Genomic DNA, 17571 nt, shown 5'->3' with positions numbered 1-17571 from the left:
CTCCCCAAAGCCCCCCAGTACATAGTTGTATATTCTAGTTGTGAGTGCCTCTGGTTGTGCTATGTGGGACCCCGCCTCAGCATGGCCTGATGAGTGGTGCTAGGTCCACGCCCAGGATCTGAACTGGCAAAACCCTGGGCCACCAAAGTAGAGCCCGTGAACTTAACCACTTGGCCACAGGGCTGGCCCCAGAAGCCATATTATTTTATACTATATATTTTATACGTTTATATTTATAATGTATAGCATAAAAATAACAAAACACGAATTATGAGCTTGTAACCCACCAGATCGGCTTGCTCCTCTAGCCTTCTATTTGTTCTGCTCTCAAGACTTTTTCACCTTGTCTTATCTGTCCTACCAGACTCTATATCCTTCCAGAGTGGGAGCCATGTCTGGCTCAGTGGTCATTCTGATGATAACGGCAAGTGACTTAAGCTCTCGGTGTCTCAGTTTCCTCATCTGTAACATGGTTGTGGTGCCCACCTCATAGGGTGGTATGAACCCTTAGGTTATTTCTCATTTTTTCTTATTGGAAGCAGTGCTCATAGACCTATATGTAAAAGCTAAAACTATAAAACTCTTAGAAGAAAATATAGGAGTAAATCATTGTCTTAGATGGGACACCAGGAACATAGGCAACAAAAGAAAAATAGATAAATTGGACTTCATTAAATTTAAAAACTGCTATGTTTCAAAGAACATCATCAAGAAAGTGAAAAGACAATCCACAGAATGGGAAAAATATTTGCGAATTATATATCTGATAAGGGACTTGTATCTAGTATATAAAAGAACTTTTACAACTCATAATATAAAGACCAAACAAAAAAAAAACAGTTAAAAATAGGCAGAGGATCTGAATAGACATTTCTCCTAAGAAGATACATAAATGGCCATTAAGCACATAAAAACATACTCAACGTCATTAGGCGTCAGGGAAATGCAAATCAAAACTACCATGAGATGGCACCTCTCAAACCACTAGTGTGACTGAAATAAAAAGGATGGATGATAACAAATGTTAGCAATGATGTGGAGAAATTGGAAGCCTCATACGTTACTGATAGAATGTGAAATGGTGCAGCCACTTCAGAACCAGCCTGGCCGTTCCTCAGAAGGTAAACATGGAGTTACCATATGATCCAGCAATTCCGCTCCTTGGTGTCTACCCAAGAGGAGTGAAAACACACATCCACACAAAAACTTGTACACAAATGTCCATAGCAGCATTATTCATAGGAACCAAAAGGTGGAAACAACTCAAATGTTCATCAACTGATGACCAGATAAACTAGGGTTCATCCGCCCAGTGGACCGTTATTTGGCGAGAGGAAGGAATGAAGTGCTGATACGTGCTATAGCGTGGGTGAACCTTAAACAATGTTTGGATGACCTATCCTTCTACAAGAATGCATATTTACATCCCAATTTGTAGGCAGTCCATAGAGTTTTGAAAGGGAATTGCTGGGAGTATTGTTATAATAATAACAAAAACCACGATAATGATGATAGCTAGTTTTTGTTAAGTGCTTGGTTTATTATGCTAAGCACTTTTGTATTATCTCATTTCGGACTCTTAGTAATTTTATGAGGTAAGTATTATTATCTCCATTTCACAGTTGAGGAAACTGAGGCCGGAGAGCGAAGGTCAGATACCCACAATGTGATGGTCTGCAATTTGGGCTTGAGCTTGGGCCCTTAACCCTCTATGTGAGGGGCTTCCCAGCAGGGGCTTAGCACTCGTTTGCCGAGTGAATGGAGTCCTGAGGGTGGGGTGGGGAGGACTGCCCCTGTCAGTCAGGGCCCCCTAACTGGGCCCTTGCCTGCATCCTTGGCGGGGGCAGGGGGTCTTTCTCCAGGGAGCCCTCTGGGCGGGTGGCCAGCTGTGGCTCCTCCTCATGGTTCCTCTGACCATGATTATTCTGGGGGCAAGGGCCATGGCCGTCCAGAGCCGGGGCGAGGGGCCATTTTGGGAGAGGGCAGGCCAGTGGCATGGGAAGCAGCCCCCCAGGAAGACCCTTGGCAGCACTGTCCCTGTCAGCCACCTCAGCAGCCTCCAGAGAGGCTGAGCTGGGGACTTGGATTATCTGCCTCTGTCCTGCAAACCTGCCGTGGGCTCCTTGTTCTGAACAGTTGTATTTTTTCATTTTCATTTAACAAATTAGTGACATTTAGTACATTCAGGATTTTTTTCCTCCAAAAAACTGTGCTTGTTATTTAATTTATTTCCCAAGCCCCTCTTGGCACTTCGTCTGTCCTGGCCTCTGTTCTCAGTCCCTGCACTGTTTCTCCGAGGCTGGTGCTGGTGTTATCCCCATGTTACAGATGAGGAGACTGGGGCTCCGGGGGCTCAGCCTTGCCCAAGGGTCTAAGGAGCAGAGCCAGGACTTGCACCGAGGCAGCCTGGCCAGCCTGGCCCCCTCAGCTGCTCCACCATGAGGCGTATGGGCTTTGCTCTGCACCCCTGTTCATCCGTTGATTTTCAGAGATGTTGCATGATTGTCTTGGCAGACCTGCATTAGGCTGCGAGCTCCCCAGGTGGCTGCTGGTCCTATTCCTCTCCATCCGTGGTCCCCGCATGTGGAGGACCTGGCCCAGAGTCAGTGCCAGCAGGGCAGCAGCTTGGTGTGATGGGGAAGAGCTTGGGCAGATTCACTTTCTAGCTGTGTGACCTTGAGAAGGTGACTCCCCCTCTCTGAGATCGTATGTGTAAAGCCATAGCACAGAGCTGGGCACAAAGTGCTCGACAAATAACAGATTAATATTATTAATAAGAGTAGTAGAAGAGACAGTTGTTGAGTGAGTGCATTAGAAAGGGGTCGGCAAACTTTTCCTATAAAGGACAGGAACGTCAATATTTTTGGCCTTGCAGGTCATACAGTCTCTGTGGCAACTACTTAACTCCTGACCATATGTAAACAAGTGGGCGTGGCTGTGTTCCAATAAAACTTTATTTATATGGCCACTGACATTTGAATTTCATGTAATTTTCACATGTCAGAAAATATTACTCCTTTGGTTTTTTTTAACCATTTAAGTATATAAAAACCATTATTACTTCACAGGTGGTACAAAAACAGGCAGCAGGCCGGATTTGGTGTCCCACCGTAATTTGCCCACCCCTACAATAGAATGTGGCTCTACAGGGGATTTTCTGATGCTTGGTTTCCTCTTGTAGCCACAGTGCCCAGAACACAGTAGGCACTCTGTCGAGTTGCGTTAAATACACAGAAGCGGGTCTGGAGCTGGCCTTTAAGGCTGGGAGGGTGGACGGAGGGCCAAGAGCCTTCCAGATGGGAGAACAGCCGGAGCAAAGGCATGGAGTCAGGGGCCAGGCCAGCGAGGGTCCCTCTCTGGCCCAATGAAGCCATCAGTGCCTAGTGGAGGTTCTAACTGGGCGTTGAGGGCCGGGGCGGGGCGGGAGCTCTCAGACGTGCTTCAGTTAGGGTTAGCCCCCTCCCTCTGTCCCTCAACCACCAGCCTTATTTTTAACCCTGCTGACGAAAGATAATCCGAATGAAATCAAGAAGAGTGACTGATCCCTGCCCCTCCCCCTGCCCCAGTTACTGCTCCTTGCCTTCCCCCCAGCAGGGTCAGAGCCCTCCTAGGAGACCCTCCCCCAGAGGCACCAGGCCAGACCCCAGGACCGGTGGTGGGAGAAGAAATGGTTCTTGCATTTCCCTTCCAGGAGCCAAACTCGGGGAGGGTCCTGGTGCTTAAAGAGAACTGCTCCAGGCTCTGGGGGGTTGAGCAGGCTGGGAACTGCCGAAAATAGAGCTGGATTTTCTCTCTGTCTGTCTAGCACATGCTTCTCAAACTTCAGAGAGCAGTGGAAGCATCTTGAGAGCTTATAAACATGGATTCCTGGCTTCTCCCCCAGAAATTCTGCTTCACTAGATCTGGGGTGGAGCCCGAAAATCTACGTTTCTAGCAAGCTCCCAGGTGATGAGGGGGCTGGGAGGGCATGGGCCACACTGCGAGTGGCACTGGACTGGAAGCCGTGGCCTCTGGGCAACAGCAATTTGGCCGGCCCTTCACCCTCTGAGCTGCCAGATAGACCCCATCAGGACTGCCTCGGGCCGAGGGTCTGCAGAGCTTTGAAGGCTGTGCTAAGTAGTTGGGACTTTATTTTGAGCACGGTAGGTAGCCTTGCAAAGATCTTGAGCAAGAGGTGAGGCTATTGGATGTATGGGGTAAGCCAGCTCATGGTGGCGCTGCGTGCAGGATCCATTGTAGGGAGTGAGCCTGGAGGCAAGGAGGTGGCAGATGGGGGTGGGGGCTTTGCAGGAGGAGTGAAGAAGGATGGAGAGGTGGGCACATTCTAGAGCTTAGAGGGAGTAGAAGGGACAGTAGGTGACTGGTGGCTGTGGATGTGGACGGGGATGAGGAGGGAGCGTGTGGGAGAGCACTGGGATTCTGGCTGGAAGGCTGGGGAGCCGGGGAGCCATTCCTGAAATCAGAGCCACTGGTGAGGGGAGGGCTGATAAGGGATTCGATCGGTCAGCCAGGCTGATGGACGCGGGCAGGAGTGAGCTTCCTTCCAGCACAGCAGCCCTCACTGCCTTGGGCTGTGTGGCCTCCCCCCTCTCAGCCCTGTTCTGGCTGCCCTGAAGAGTTCACAGTTGATCCCCGAGAATCTTCCAGGGCTTTGGGTGAAGGCTGCCGTTCCGAGTCCTGCAACACCGCTTCCCGGGCACTGGGAAACAAGCCTCATCCAGCTTGCGTTACCAAAAAAGGACATTTTCTCAGTTTGAAGGTTTGCCCAGCCCTTTCCCTCCTCCCCCCACCTGGGGTTTCAGGTTTCCAGGGAAGTGTTTCTGGAAAGTTCAGGACTTTGAATCACACATACCCATGTACAGGCATATATGAGCCTGGGGATATGCATGTACGACTCGCAGTTTTGATGTCATAAATGGCATCTTCCTCCTTCTCCTCCTCCTCCCTCACCACCACCACCATTATCACCGCCATCACCACCACCACCACCACCACCACCGCCACCACTCAGCCCCATGATGGGCTAAACACTGTCATATGCTGCCTCTCTTTAGTTTTCACAGCAACTCCCTGAGGGGAGAAGTATTGTCTTCGGGGTACTGATTAAGAAACTGAGGCACAGAGAGGCACAGCTAGTCACCAAGGTCCTAGAGCCCCAGTGGGATCAGGACTAGGCTGAGGCAAGGGAGGCGAGTCACACAAATGCAGGGTCTGATCCAGTCTTTATTCACATTTTGTTCATAGCTTGTTCATCAGGGATTGTTTTTGCACTAATTTTGACTTTTAAAAATAATGCGATAGAATAGTATTTATCTTGATTACTGAGTTTTTTGGTATCGCCCTAAGTTTTGAGCCCAGGTGAATGCCTCACTTGCCTCACCCTGGCCGCGGCCTCGGCAGAGCCACAGTTGGAATCCAGGGCTGCTGACGCCAAAGCCGTGCTTGTAGCTATTGCCGATGCTGCGCCCTGGTCCGTACACGTACGCGTGTGTGCGCTCACTTACGCATTCTTTCATTCAGCAAAATATTCTTCCCTCCAGTAAACGTTGTGGCAGTGTGGCAGAGTGGAGAGGGCGGGGGCTTGGGAATCAGACTGTTCTGGGTTGGAACTGCACTCCTCGTTGCTGAGTGGAAGTGTTGCCCGTCGTTAAGGGCACAGACTCCAGATCCCAGAAAGCCTTGGTTTGAAAGCTCACTCTGTCGCATGCCAGCCGTATAAGTTTGGGTGAGTTCCTTCGAGCCTTCTGTGGCCTGGATTTCTCCTCTATAAAGAGGGATGATAGTAATAACATCTGCCACGTAGAGTTATTGGGGGAATTAAAGGAGGATTTCCGTAAAGCCCTTGGCATGTGGTAAATGCTTTGTAAGCAAAGCATCATTTTGTGTTATTAAGCATCATTTTGCATCCTGGACCAAGATACCTGTCTGAGACTCAATTTCCCCACCTGTGAAGTACGGACAGTGAAAACTACTTCCCAGGCAGTTGTGAGGATTGAAAGGGATAACATAGGTAAAGGGCCTGGGACGGGGCAGGAGCTTAATAAAATTTACCTCCCCGATCAGGGGCTCAATTCTGTGCTGGAGACTGAGATACAGACACACACACACACAGACACACGCACAACTCTCCCAGTAGTTAACTCGTCTGCATGTGTGGGCACTGATTTGACCTTTGAGTTTCCCAAAGGCACAAGCTCTTACTCCCCCCAGGGCCTTTGCACATGCTCTTCTCTCTACCTGGCTTGCTGTCCCCTCCTCACCTCTATGGGCCTACTTTATGTGTTTCTCCGTCTTAGCCTGAATGTCACATCCTCACGGGAGTCCTCCTGACTGCCCCCTCCACTGCCGAGCTGCATCAGGTCACCCTGTTCTGCATGCTCAGTGCATTCTGTACTCTTCCTTCATGACACGTCTCACAACTGCAGTGAAGAATTTTTTATTTAATTACATTTCATTAAATAACTTTGTTGTTTATTTACTCCCCATCCCCCCTCACTGGACAGTGAGACAGGCACCAGGCTTGTCTCGTCCACAGGAATCTCTGTCCTCAGCTCCTGGCCACGTGAGTGGCACATGCTCCAGAGTGCGCTCAAGCACACAGGCCCTGGAGTCATCTGGCCTGGGTTCAGAATCCCAGATCTTGCACTTAATGACTCTGAGAGCTTGGGCAAGTTATTGAAGCTGTCTGTGCCTCAGTTTCCTGTTCTGTAAAATAGGGAAAATAGTAAGAGCACTGGCTTCCTAAGGCATCACGAGATTACGTGAGCTCATCCCTGCAACTCCTTTAGAGCGGTGCCTGGCCCATCAGTCAGGGGCTGTGACTACTTAGTAGTTACTAATAGTTATTAGTATTAGTGTTATTAGTCAGGCTAGACTAACAGCTGAAACAAACATGCCCCAAATCTCAGGTGCTTAACGGAATAAACGTTGAAGACTTGTTTAAATGTTCCACATTTAGTGTTTAAATTTAATGCTTAAATGTCCCACATTCCAGTGGGTCTGTGGGCCCGGGACTTTGCTCCATGCAGTAATCACTTATGGATCCAGGTTCCTTCCACTGTGTTTCTTAACCTGGGTCCGCAGGGGATTCTCTGGGTATAATTCAGGGAGTCCATGAACTTGGATGCTGTCATAGATTAGATTCCCTAGAAGCGGGATCGAAGATGGGGATTCTGTGCAGGTGTTTATTGAGGGACCACTCTCAGGAGAGAGGGGGGTGAGAGAGGTGGGATGAGATCGGGAAGTAGCCAAGCAAGGGTGTGGTCTTACGTGGAGTCTTGCTTCAGCCTGATCCCACAGGAACTCTGGACCCAGGATAAGACCACAGAGTTGCTTCCTCCTGGGACAGGAGGGGGCTGGGCAGTGTCATTAGTCATTGGTTGGGCTTTCTGGGTTGGGGGAGCTAGGGGGTTTTGACCTCTGGAATAAGATGGCTTCTTGATTGCAATTCTCTGGGACAGCAATGAGCCATTAGCAATCGGCTGAGCAGCTGGGGGTGGGTGCATTTGCCCAGTGAAGGGATCTGGGCAGGGTACCAGCGGTCTACATCAGATGGGAAAACTACATCTTTATTTTTCTTAACCTCTAACTGAAATTTAGCATTTTCTTTAATTATGGAAGCAGGCAATAAACCACAGTAGTATTAGAAGTATCTGTGACTTTGTCACCAATAGAAATCACAGATATTTTCATGTCACATTACTATTGTTGCAGTATCCTTGAAATATCCTTTATGCTAATGTATACTTTAAAACTGTGGTAGTTAATAGACCTGCTAGTATTTTGTTTAATGTATTAATAAAGAAGGACATACATTATTATATTACAAATTTGTTCCTTTAGATATTTTGGTAACAGTGTGTCAGTATAATTGCATCCCTTTGTAATCCTATGTAATTTATGCATTTCAAAACATTATTCTGAGAAGGGGTCCATTAGGCATCACCAGATGCCAGAGGGGTCTGTGACACAAAAGAAGTTAAATGCCTTGTTTAGGGACGTTGGACTCCTCTGCATTTTATCAGCAGTGGGGGAAAAGAGAGGACATAGAGGATTACAGGGGAGATTTTTATGGACCAGGCCTGGAAATGGCCTACAAAATGTCTTCCCACAATGCATTGGCCAGGACTCAGTCACCTGACCACATCTAACTGCAAGGGAGGCTGGGAAATGTAGTCTATCTGTGTACCCAGAAAGAAAAGGAAATGGTCTGGGGGATGCACAGCAGTCTGGGCCACAGGGCTCAATAAATACTCGTTGACAGCCTGAGTGAATGGATGGTCTGTCCAAGGTATCTCTTTGTAGGTTGGGGAGGAGGAGCAGAGGGCTGGTTCTCTGGAGGGATCCTGAATCTCCGCCATGTTGTCTCCTTAGGACAAGCCACGCCAAGGCCAAAGCAGAGGCAGCGGAACAGGCTGCCGTGGCTGCCAACCAAGAGTCCAACATTGCCCGCACTTTGGCCAGGGAGCTGGCTCCAGACTTCTACCAGCCAGGTAGGGCCAGCCAAGAAGAGGGTGGGCCGGACAGGGTGGGGAAGGTCCCGGGGAGTGGACACTTTTTTTTCCTTTGCTTGCTGGAAAGCTGAGATGCCTAAGAGATTCATGAATGCCTGTGAGTTCTAGAAACTGTGGGGCCTGGTGCGAACATGGGATGGGATGACACAAAGGGACTCATGCTGAGACTGCAGAGTGGGTATGGAGGCCCCCAGCAGACTAGCCTCACCCCAGGCTCTTTGCTCTGGGAAATGAGGCTGCAGAGTAAGGAGTACCTGCGGCGCTCATGCAGACTTTGCACTTGGGTTGAGTGGTGGGAGCTCTCCGGGTGGGAGACAGGTGTTCTCTGCATTGAGAATTTTAAGGTGAGTGGATGATTAGATTTGTATTTTCTAAGCCTTATTCTGGCTGCAGCAAAGAGATCAAAGGGAGACTAGATGGAAGGCCTTGGAGCACAAATCCCGGAGGTTAAGTCGCTTCTGGTCACAGCGCTCCCCTGCTGGTCTCAGGAAGAGTGACACTGGCGGCTACCTCTGTCTTGGGTGGTTGTACCAGCAGCTGTCACTATGTGCCAGGCCCTGAGCTCGGCATTTTACATGCATTTTTTCCCACTCAATTAATCCTTCTATTTGCATTTATGAACTAAGTATGATTAGGCCCATTTTTCAGATAAGGGAATGGAAAGAGATCAGTGTCACCGTTAAGAGCATAAACTGGGTGCTGGTCCTGGCTCTGCCCTTTGTCAGCTGGGTGATTTGGACAAGTGATTTCACCTCTCTGAGCTCCTTTTCTTCGTGTGTAAAATGGAAGTTAAGTAATAGCGTCAGCCTCGTAGGGTTATTAAAATGATTGAATGAGTTCCTATCTGGACATTGCTTAGACCAGCGCCGGGCACACGGGAGACGGTAGGTGAGATCTGGCTGAGTGAATACACGAGGCTCAGCGAGTTAAGTGGCTTGCCCGGGATCCCCCGGGGCGGCCCGGGGGTTCAGACCCAGCTCCTCCGTGTTGTCCCTGGCAGGTCCGGAATATCAGAAGCGCCGGCTGCTCCAGGAGATCCTGGAGAACTCGGAGAGCCTGCTGGAGCCCCCCGACCGGAGCCCGGGCGCCGCGGGCCTCCCGGAGCGGCCCCGCGAGAGCCCGCAGCTGCATGAGCGCGAGACCCCTCGGCCGGAGGGAGGGCCCCCGTCGCCGGCCGGGACGCCCCCGCAGCCCAAGCGACCCCGGCCCGGAGCATCGTCCAAGGACGGCCTGCTGAGCCCGGGCGCCTGGAACGGCGAGTCCGGCCCCGAGGGCAGCCGGCCCGCCACGCCGTCCGAGGGCGCGGGCCGCCGCAGCCCTGCGCGCCCCGCCGCCGAGCACATGGCCATCGAGGCGCTGCAGGCGCCGCCCGCGCCGTCGCGGGAGCCCGAGGTGGCGCTGTACCGCGGCTACCACAGCTACGCCGTGCGCACCGCGCCGCCCGCGCCGCCGCCCTTCGACGACGAGCCCGAGCCCGACGCCGCCGGGTCCGACTCGGCCCCGGCGTCCCCGGCCAGCGCCCCCGCGTCCCCGGCCAGCGCCGCCGCGCCCGACTCCCCCGCCAAGCTGGAGCCCAAGCCCATCGTCCCCAAAGCCGAGCCCAGGGCCAAGGCCCGCAAGACTGAGGCCCGGGGGCTGACCAAGGGCGGGGCCAAGAAGAAGGCTCGGAAGGAGGCGGCGGCCGCGGCGGAGGCCGAGGTGGAGATAGAGGAGGTGAGGCCGGTTCCCTCGACGGGTCGAGCTTGAGGCAGGATTCCGTGCAGAGGACTAGGGAGAGGGTGATGGCACAGGATAGAGCCGGGGGCAACCCCCAGCAGGGATGTGGGCTCAGTCAAGTGTAGTCTGATCCCGGAGAACCTGGGAGCATCAATTACCCCGCAGCGCCGCCTCTTCCGGGCAGGGGCAGGCCTTTGTACCTGCTGTCTAGTCAGCAGGGGGCAGTTCTTTGGAGAATGGGGCGCTAGGGGCCCTAGGCAGCTGGGGGTGGGTGCATCTGCCGGGTCAGAGAGATCTGGGCTGGGCACCAGCAGCATCTGCTTCCCGGTGTAGCAGGGAGGCCTTCCTGGGGGTGGAGGAAGGGCCCAAGGGGGCTTGGGTCCTTGTCCTCCCGGCTTTTTATGGGAGGCTGGGAGCTGGGAACTGAAGCGACAGAGAGGGAAGTTAGGCTCTGAGGGACTGTCGAATGCGGCTCCAGAGGAATTAGCAGTGGGGAAGGCCGAGCTCCTGGGTTCCAGGCGCAGCCCAGCCCAATGTGTACTTTGGGGCACGCTCCTGCTCCTCTCTGGGCCCCGAGCCATTTGGTAAATTATTTCTCAGAATCCTCTGGCTCTGATGGTCTGCTGTCCTCTGCTGGACACAGCAGTGAGCAAAACGGGGTGGGGGGGGGTACTCTCAGGAGGAGCCTTCTATAAGTTACTGCTGCTGTGTCCAGCCTTGCTGTGACTTGTGGGGGGCATGTTTCAGAGGCCGGGGGACTCAGGCGGCCCCTCTGCGCTATTCCCAGGTCCCCAACACCGTCCTCATCTGCATGGTGATCCTGCTCAACATCGGCCTGGCCATCCTCTTCGTTCACCTCCTGACCTGACCCTCGGCTACCAGGTGCGGCCGGGAGGAGGCGTTGGGAGCACACAGAGCTCTGGGCGGCAGGGTGATGGGACGGGCCTGCTGCCTCCTGGGCGTCTGTCCTGCGGTTAGTTGAGACCCACCCCCCAGCAGAGGCAGGGGCCTAGAGTGTGAGCTTGATAGATTGTGCCCTCCACACACGCACACACATGCGCATGCACACACACACACCCCACATTAGCTCACATCTGCAGAGCACCTGTCCTCTGTCAGGTGAGCAGTGGGGCTTCACCCACTCATTCGCTCACTCGTTCATTCATTTGACCAACATTTACTGAGCAGCCACTCTGCTGAGACCTAGGGGTGCAGCAGCCACTCCGTCCTGCCCTAGGAAATGGAGCGCATGACAGGAGTAAACCCTTCACCTCCGGCTTACTTGGTAAAGCCTTGCAGGTCAGACATCAAGCAAAGCAGTTCTTGACTCCCTCCCCCCGGCCCTCCAGGTCCAGACGGAGTCCACTTGGGATGGCCAATCCTCTTCTCTCTGCCCTCCTCTCTTCCGGTAACCCTGCTGTCAGTCAGTTGGTTCCATCACTTGGTTTTCTCCCATGATGGAGCTGGGGGGAGGGGTGCTAGGTAAGGCCCCATGACAAGAAGGTGAGGTGGGCTGGGCTGAAGGAAAGTGGCCCCCACTGACCTCAGGGTGAAGTGTCTACAGGACGGAGTCCTTCTCCTGCCCGGCCCAGCCTTTACACTGTCAGTCCCTTGCTTCATGATGCCAGTGGAGTTTCTGCCTCTTGCCCCGCCCCCCACGAAGGCCCCCTTCATGGATCCTAGCTTAGTGTAGGCTGGAGGGTCCTCCTCAGTCCCAGAGAAGGAGAAGAGCTCCCTGTCCTGTCACCCACCGTCTAAATAGCCAATGACAATATTAGCCTGGTCGGTGCCGACCTGGGGGTGAATGCTGAGCCCCGAGGGGTCCCTGGTTCATAGGGGATCTGGGAACGATGGCTGCAGGGACTGAGGATGGAGTGACCTGAAGGATGGGAAGAGTGAACCAGATGGCAGTGGGGGAGGAGGAAGGGAGGGAAGAGGGAACCAGGCAAAGGAGACGGCACTGCAGACAAGCAGAGGCAGCATCCCCAGCAGAATGAAGCCGGCCTGAGGGCCCAGGGAGGCCTCAGGGACTGTCTCTGAACCCTGAGTCAGAGCCAAGGGGCAAGGCTGCCCTGGGGGCCTAGGAGGTGGGATCTTACCCCAGGGAAGATCAAGCCTGAGGCTTGAACTCTGCCTTGAACCTGGCTCAGCTCTCCCTCCCTCCCTTGCTCCCTCGCCTGACACTCTTGCTGTCTCTTTGCAGAGCCAGGAATTCCTGCTGAGGACGCAAAGACCCCTCTTTTTGTGGTGCCACGCAGGGTGGCCAAGGAGGACTGGAACCCCTGGGTCCAGCTCACTTCCACACCGCAGACGTTCAAGGAGGCCTCCCGTGGCGCCCGCACTGGGTGGCGGAGGCACCCAGAGGACTCGAATGCACAGGGAGGCCCCCAGGGAAGAGCCCTGGTCTCTGGAGCTCCCTGACCTGCTCCCGTCCCTCCCTCTCCCATGCTCCCTCACCCCACCCGTAGGTCCCCTCCACCCCAGGCTTTTGTGTGTTTTGGGGGAAGTCCCCAAATCAGGATGTTAATAATAAATCCCAGCCCCCTTCTTCCGCCCTTCCCTTGCTTTATTTTAGCCTCTGGCTGCAGGGCCGGGGCCCCCAAGCAAGCAGGGGGAGTGATAGGACTCCTGTGGTGGGCCAGCAAGGGATGCACTCTCAGCACAGGGGCCCTTCCTTCGCAGGCTTGACCCAGCACACACCTGTCCCTTGATTACAGATGTTCTGGATGACAATAGAGGAAATGGACATGCTCAGTTTCAATATCCCAGGAGACAGTGCTCCCATCTCCTCCCACCGGTCCAGTTAGCTTCCCTTCTGGACCAATAGAAGAGGGGGAGATGTAAGGAATTGGAACCTTTAGCTGGGAAGCCACTGACCAGGTGGTGGGGGGTGGGAGTGGGAAGACGGGCTAAGGGGCCATTAGGATGGCCCCTGTTTTTGAGTGTGCCTGAGCCCAAGGTTGGCGTTGCATTTAGGGCTCCCAGTGTGCTCAGAGTGCTCAGGGTCACCCTGGGGGAGCCCCGGGGCTGACAAGGTAGAGCTCCTGTGAGGCCCTGTGAACTGGTTTGTCCACACCCCAGCTCAGGGGAGCAGGAGTGGAAGCCCTCGGAAGCCCAGGCAGACCTCCCTGGGGCAGACTAGCAGGCAGGTGCTAAACAGGCTCCTTGTCAACAGCCTTTCCCGGGGAGGGAGGAGGAAGTCTGGGCTCCCACTGGGTGCAGTCTGTGCAATAATTAGCCCTTTGGCTTGTTTGGAAGAAGAGAGTGTTTGCATGTAGCCCATTACAGATGTTTGGTACCACACTGGGTCACTGGGCCCTTGTGCTTGCTGGGGGTGGCTGGAGGCTGAGGGATTATGGTACCCTGCCCCCGGGAGGACAGAAGGAGCAGCCCCTCTCAGTTGGGGGAAGGATGTGGTGACAGAATCCAAGCAGAGGTATGGAGAACTGTGGCCCTTCTGCCTTGGTTTCTCTGGACCTGGGGCCTTTGGCGTGGTGACCTGGCCTCTGGGGGCAGCTCTGCGACCTGCGGTTTGCTTCTGATGGGGTCAGCTCTCCCTTTCCCCCCAGTTCTTGGCAGCCTTCCTCCAGCTTCACACTTGCTGTTTCAAGCACTGCTGGGGACTCGGGGCGTGGCTGGAATCTTGGACTGCGTTTCTCGGATTCTCCCATCCCCACCAGGGCCCGTGGCTCTGCATCTGTGTTTGGACTTTTCTGGCCTCCTAGGGAATGTGGGGGGATGGCCGGGGGCACTGCTCAGGCTGACAGGCTCCAGGTTTTCGGCCTGGCCCAGTGCTAAGGATTAAGCCTCCCGCTGCCAGAGCTCCCAGGCCTAGTTTTGGGGCTGGTGTTTGGGGCGAGGGTTCAGGATGCTGCAGTCTGTGCAATAATAAACGTGCATCTGCTCACGGGCTCTGGCTGGGCTGTGGTGTCTGCTTGTGGGCCCAGGATGAGGGACTGGCTGAGGGAGGGCGACAGTGGCTGGGGGCCTCTGGGTCATGCTGGTCCAGGCCCCCTCCCCTCTCTCTTATAATTCCCATAATACCTTGTGAGGAGCAGCTGAAGGGCGTCGGTCCTGGAGGGGTGGCTCAAAGGCCACAGACCTCCTAGGGCAGACCCTGAGTTTCTAAAGCGGACTTCCAGAAGCTTCCCTGAGCAGCATATGATAGAAGAAAGAGCCTACCCTTTGAGGTCGGGTCTCCTTGGGCTCCAGTCCTCCTCAGCCACTTACTTCACTTCTCTGACCCTCAGTTTCCTCATTTGTGAAATGTGGAAAATAACAGCACCTACTTCCTGGGGTCATGGTGAGGATTACATTGACTACTGAAGCAATGTGTGTAAAGCCGAGCCATGGAAAGCAGTTGAGAAATGGAAACTGTATCATTATTGCTGTTAGACTGCATTACTGTCAGTAGCCCTCTCACATTTTGATGGAGGACCCCGGAAGCCCGCAAGGGATTGAGATGATTCAGGCCCAGTCAGATAGTCTGGAATGTCTCAGTCAGAACTGGACCTGGAGACCATCTTTGTACTTTACAGAGGCTCAGAGAGAAGAAAAGACTTGCCTAAGGTCACACTACACGTCAGTGGCGGGAAAGCAGTTGTCTTGACTTGGTTCACCAAGGTTCTCAAAGCTGGCAGCCCCCAAGACGGTTGGCGGGGAGGGTCCCTCGCCCATCGACAGGCTTGAGTTCAGGCAGGTCCCGGAGGGGCTTGGTGAGCAGGAGTCTGCTGCCACTGACTTGCTGTGTGTCAGTCACCTGTGCCTCAGTTTCCTCTTCTGCCAAAAGACCATAATCCCTGCTCCGTTGCCTTCGTCACAGTAGTGCAGATGTGAGAATCAAATGGGGTGGATTATGGGCAGTAAAGAGTTTTCAAAACCTTAGAATGGTCCAGGGATCCCCAGGAAGAAGGGTGGGTTTGGTGGGACCTCGGAAGTGATGAGAGTGGGAATGAGGAGGGAGTCATTTTCATCTGCAGATGTTTTGATAAAACCCACAGGGGAAGGGAGAGGCAGGGAGTCCAGTCAGCTGGTCTGTAGACAGGCTCTGTGTGTGCGTGTGCGTGTGCGTGTGCAAGTGTGTGCAGAAAGTGGGAGTGAGGGGTGGGGTCAGCGGGATGGCTACATTAGAACCATCTTGGATGGCTTGAAAAGAAGGCTCGTTGCTGGAGCCCCCCATTGGAACCTCCACGTCCTGGAAGGTTGGTTGGAGTCGGGCGTCCCCTGGTGGCTCAGGCACAGCACACAGCCTGGCTGGTGCCCCTTCCAGTCTCCACTGGCCCCTCTAGGAAGTTTGTCCTCATCCTCTGCCACGTCCAGGATCCACGTAAGGTGTCTTGTGCCCTGGGGGAACTTGAAACCACCCTGTGGGCATTGCCGGGGCCTGTGAACACTGACCGCTGCCTTGGGGTCTCGTCAGGGCTCTTCCAGGGCAGAGAAAGGGAGAGGGCCCAGCAGCTGTGGGATTCAGATGTGGGATTGGTGGTAAGAAGGGAATTTTCGTAATCTCTGATGGACCCACAGAGGATTGGGCTGTGCTGGGAGAGACGCTCGAGATGCTTTTGGCTGCACGTAACAGAAAACCAGCCAGATGGTCGGAAGCCTTTGGGGGCCTCAAGCCTGAAAGAGTTATATGGAGCAGCCTTAATATGTAACTCAAAATAAAAACAATACCTAAACCGTAAAACAGAAAACTTGCATGTATGCTGAAATTAAAACAGCTCAATTTTTTTCCTTTGTGCAAAATTCTGACTGTGCCTACGGAGGCTGGACTTCTCCCTCCCTCCCCCTTGCTCCGCCCCTGTCTTGCTGGTCCACCAAGAGGAGGGAAACCCTACGCTCAGTGGAGTCAGGCGGCGCTGAGCAGGCACCATGCTGAGCCCTCCACTTCCTCTGGGTGGTGGCAGAGCAGCAGTGTGGTTCGGTGCAGGAGCTCTGAGGTCGGGTCACTGGTTGGAATCCTGGGTCTGTCCTGTGACATTCCAAACCTTGCTATTTCCTTTTCCAGGATGATGATTACCATGCTACCTGCCTCTTAAGATTAAAAACATGAATAAAGCACTTAGAACAAGGCCCAGCATGGAGTGAGCACATGATAAATAAGCTCTCATTATTCAATCTTCACAAGAATTCCGACATAGATCTATCACCCGATTTTACAGATGGGGAAATTGAGGCCTGGAGAGATGGAGTGATTTGTTCAAAGTATCAGAGCGAGGGGAGGGCAGAGCTGCAATGGAAACCCGGAGCCTGTGCTCTTTCCGCAGAACCACACTGCCTCCCACAGCGCAGGAGTGAGCTCCCCGTCACTGAAGATGAGCCAGCTGAGGGCAGGTGGCTACTGACCCGGCAGGGCATGGTTGGGGGGAGGGGCTTGCTGGGAACTGGGCAGCTGGAGGAGGGAGGAGGGGTGCTTGCTGTCCAGAAGGGGGCAGGAGCTCCATGCCCAGATGAACCTTTTGGGCCAGTAGATCAATGAGATGAGCAGTAGCTGTCAGAGCTGGAAGGAGGCTCAGAGACTATCTAATCCAGCCCCTCCTCAGGTGGGGAGACGGGCCCAGAGAAGTGAACGGAGTGTCTCAAAATCACACAGTGATTCTGTCAGAATGAGGACTAAAAAGTGCTACCATCCAGGGCCAGCTAGCTTCATGGTCCTCACACTTAGTTTAATGCTCTGCTGTCACCATCTTGAAGTTCTCAATAATTTTTGAACAAGGGGCCCCACATTCTCATTTTACACTGGGTCCATACATCACGTAGCTCCTCCTGCACCATCTACTGGGAGTGGGCTCGAGTGTGCCAGACACGTATCTGTCATGTACCTACTGTTATTGTGCCCATTTTACAGATGCAGAAACTGACGGTCAAAGATGTTGAGTACATTAACCAGGGCCAGGATTTAAACCTGCGCAGTCTGACTTCGGAGATGTCCTCATAAGGGTGACACCATGTTACCCCCTGGGGAAAGGCCCTGGGCTCTGGGCCACCTGGTGGCTGGTGCTGAGACCCACTCAGGCTCGTGTTTCCAAAGTGGCTCCAGTGGGAAAAGGGGATGAGAGAGGAGGAGGATCACAAGGGGCAGCGTCCCCCAAGAATGAGATATCAGTGGGCGGAAGGGGGACGACCAGCCTCCTTCTTTTCCTGGACGGCCAGCTTCTGAGAATTCACCCACCGACCAGGGCACCCTCCGAGTGGATTACGCAAAACCATGTTCTAAGCACACAATGTCAGGATGCTTTAGGCTGCGTGTAACAGAAAACCAAAGTCATGAAAAGCTTTAAGGACACGATTTTAGAAAATCATATCTAATATGAGGTTTGGAGGTGGGCTGCATGGTCCACAG

General features: G+C 53.5%; 1 protein-coding gene across 2 annotated transcripts in view; it reads left to right on the top strand.

Moving 5' to 3' along the window:
- Positions 1 to 14141, top strand: part of JPH2 (junctophilin 2) — a 65615-nt gene extending 51474 nt beyond the window's left edge. Inside the window, exons 3-6 of one of the 2 annotated variants that reach the window (XR_006891293.1) lie at positions 8374 to 8492; positions 9514 to 10226; positions 11017 to 11202; positions 12433 to 14141. Coding sequence is in view for 1 of the 2 variants with exons in the window: in XM_046680094.1 (XP_046536050.1) it covers positions 8374 to 8492; positions 9514 to 10226; positions 11017 to 11097 (913 nt within the window). In the remaining variant the exon portion in view is untranslated. The remainder of the gene's footprint in view (positions 1 to 8373; positions 8493 to 9513; positions 10227 to 11016; positions 11203 to 12432) is intronic. The other variant, XM_046680094.1, reaches the window with a different exon arrangement.
- Positions 14142 to 17571: the final 3430 nt, after the last annotated feature.

This window comes from Equus quagga, chromosome 12 (genome assembly GCF_021613505.1).
Source record: "Equus quagga isolate Etosha38 chromosome 12, UCLA_HA_Equagga_1.0, whole genome shotgun sequence".
Classification (NCBI taxonomy): Eukaryota; Metazoa; Chordata; class Mammalia; order Perissodactyla; family Equidae; genus Equus; species Equus quagga.
Note: the sequence above shows the minus strand (reverse complement) of the source record. Positions and strands in the feature narration are given on the sequence as shown.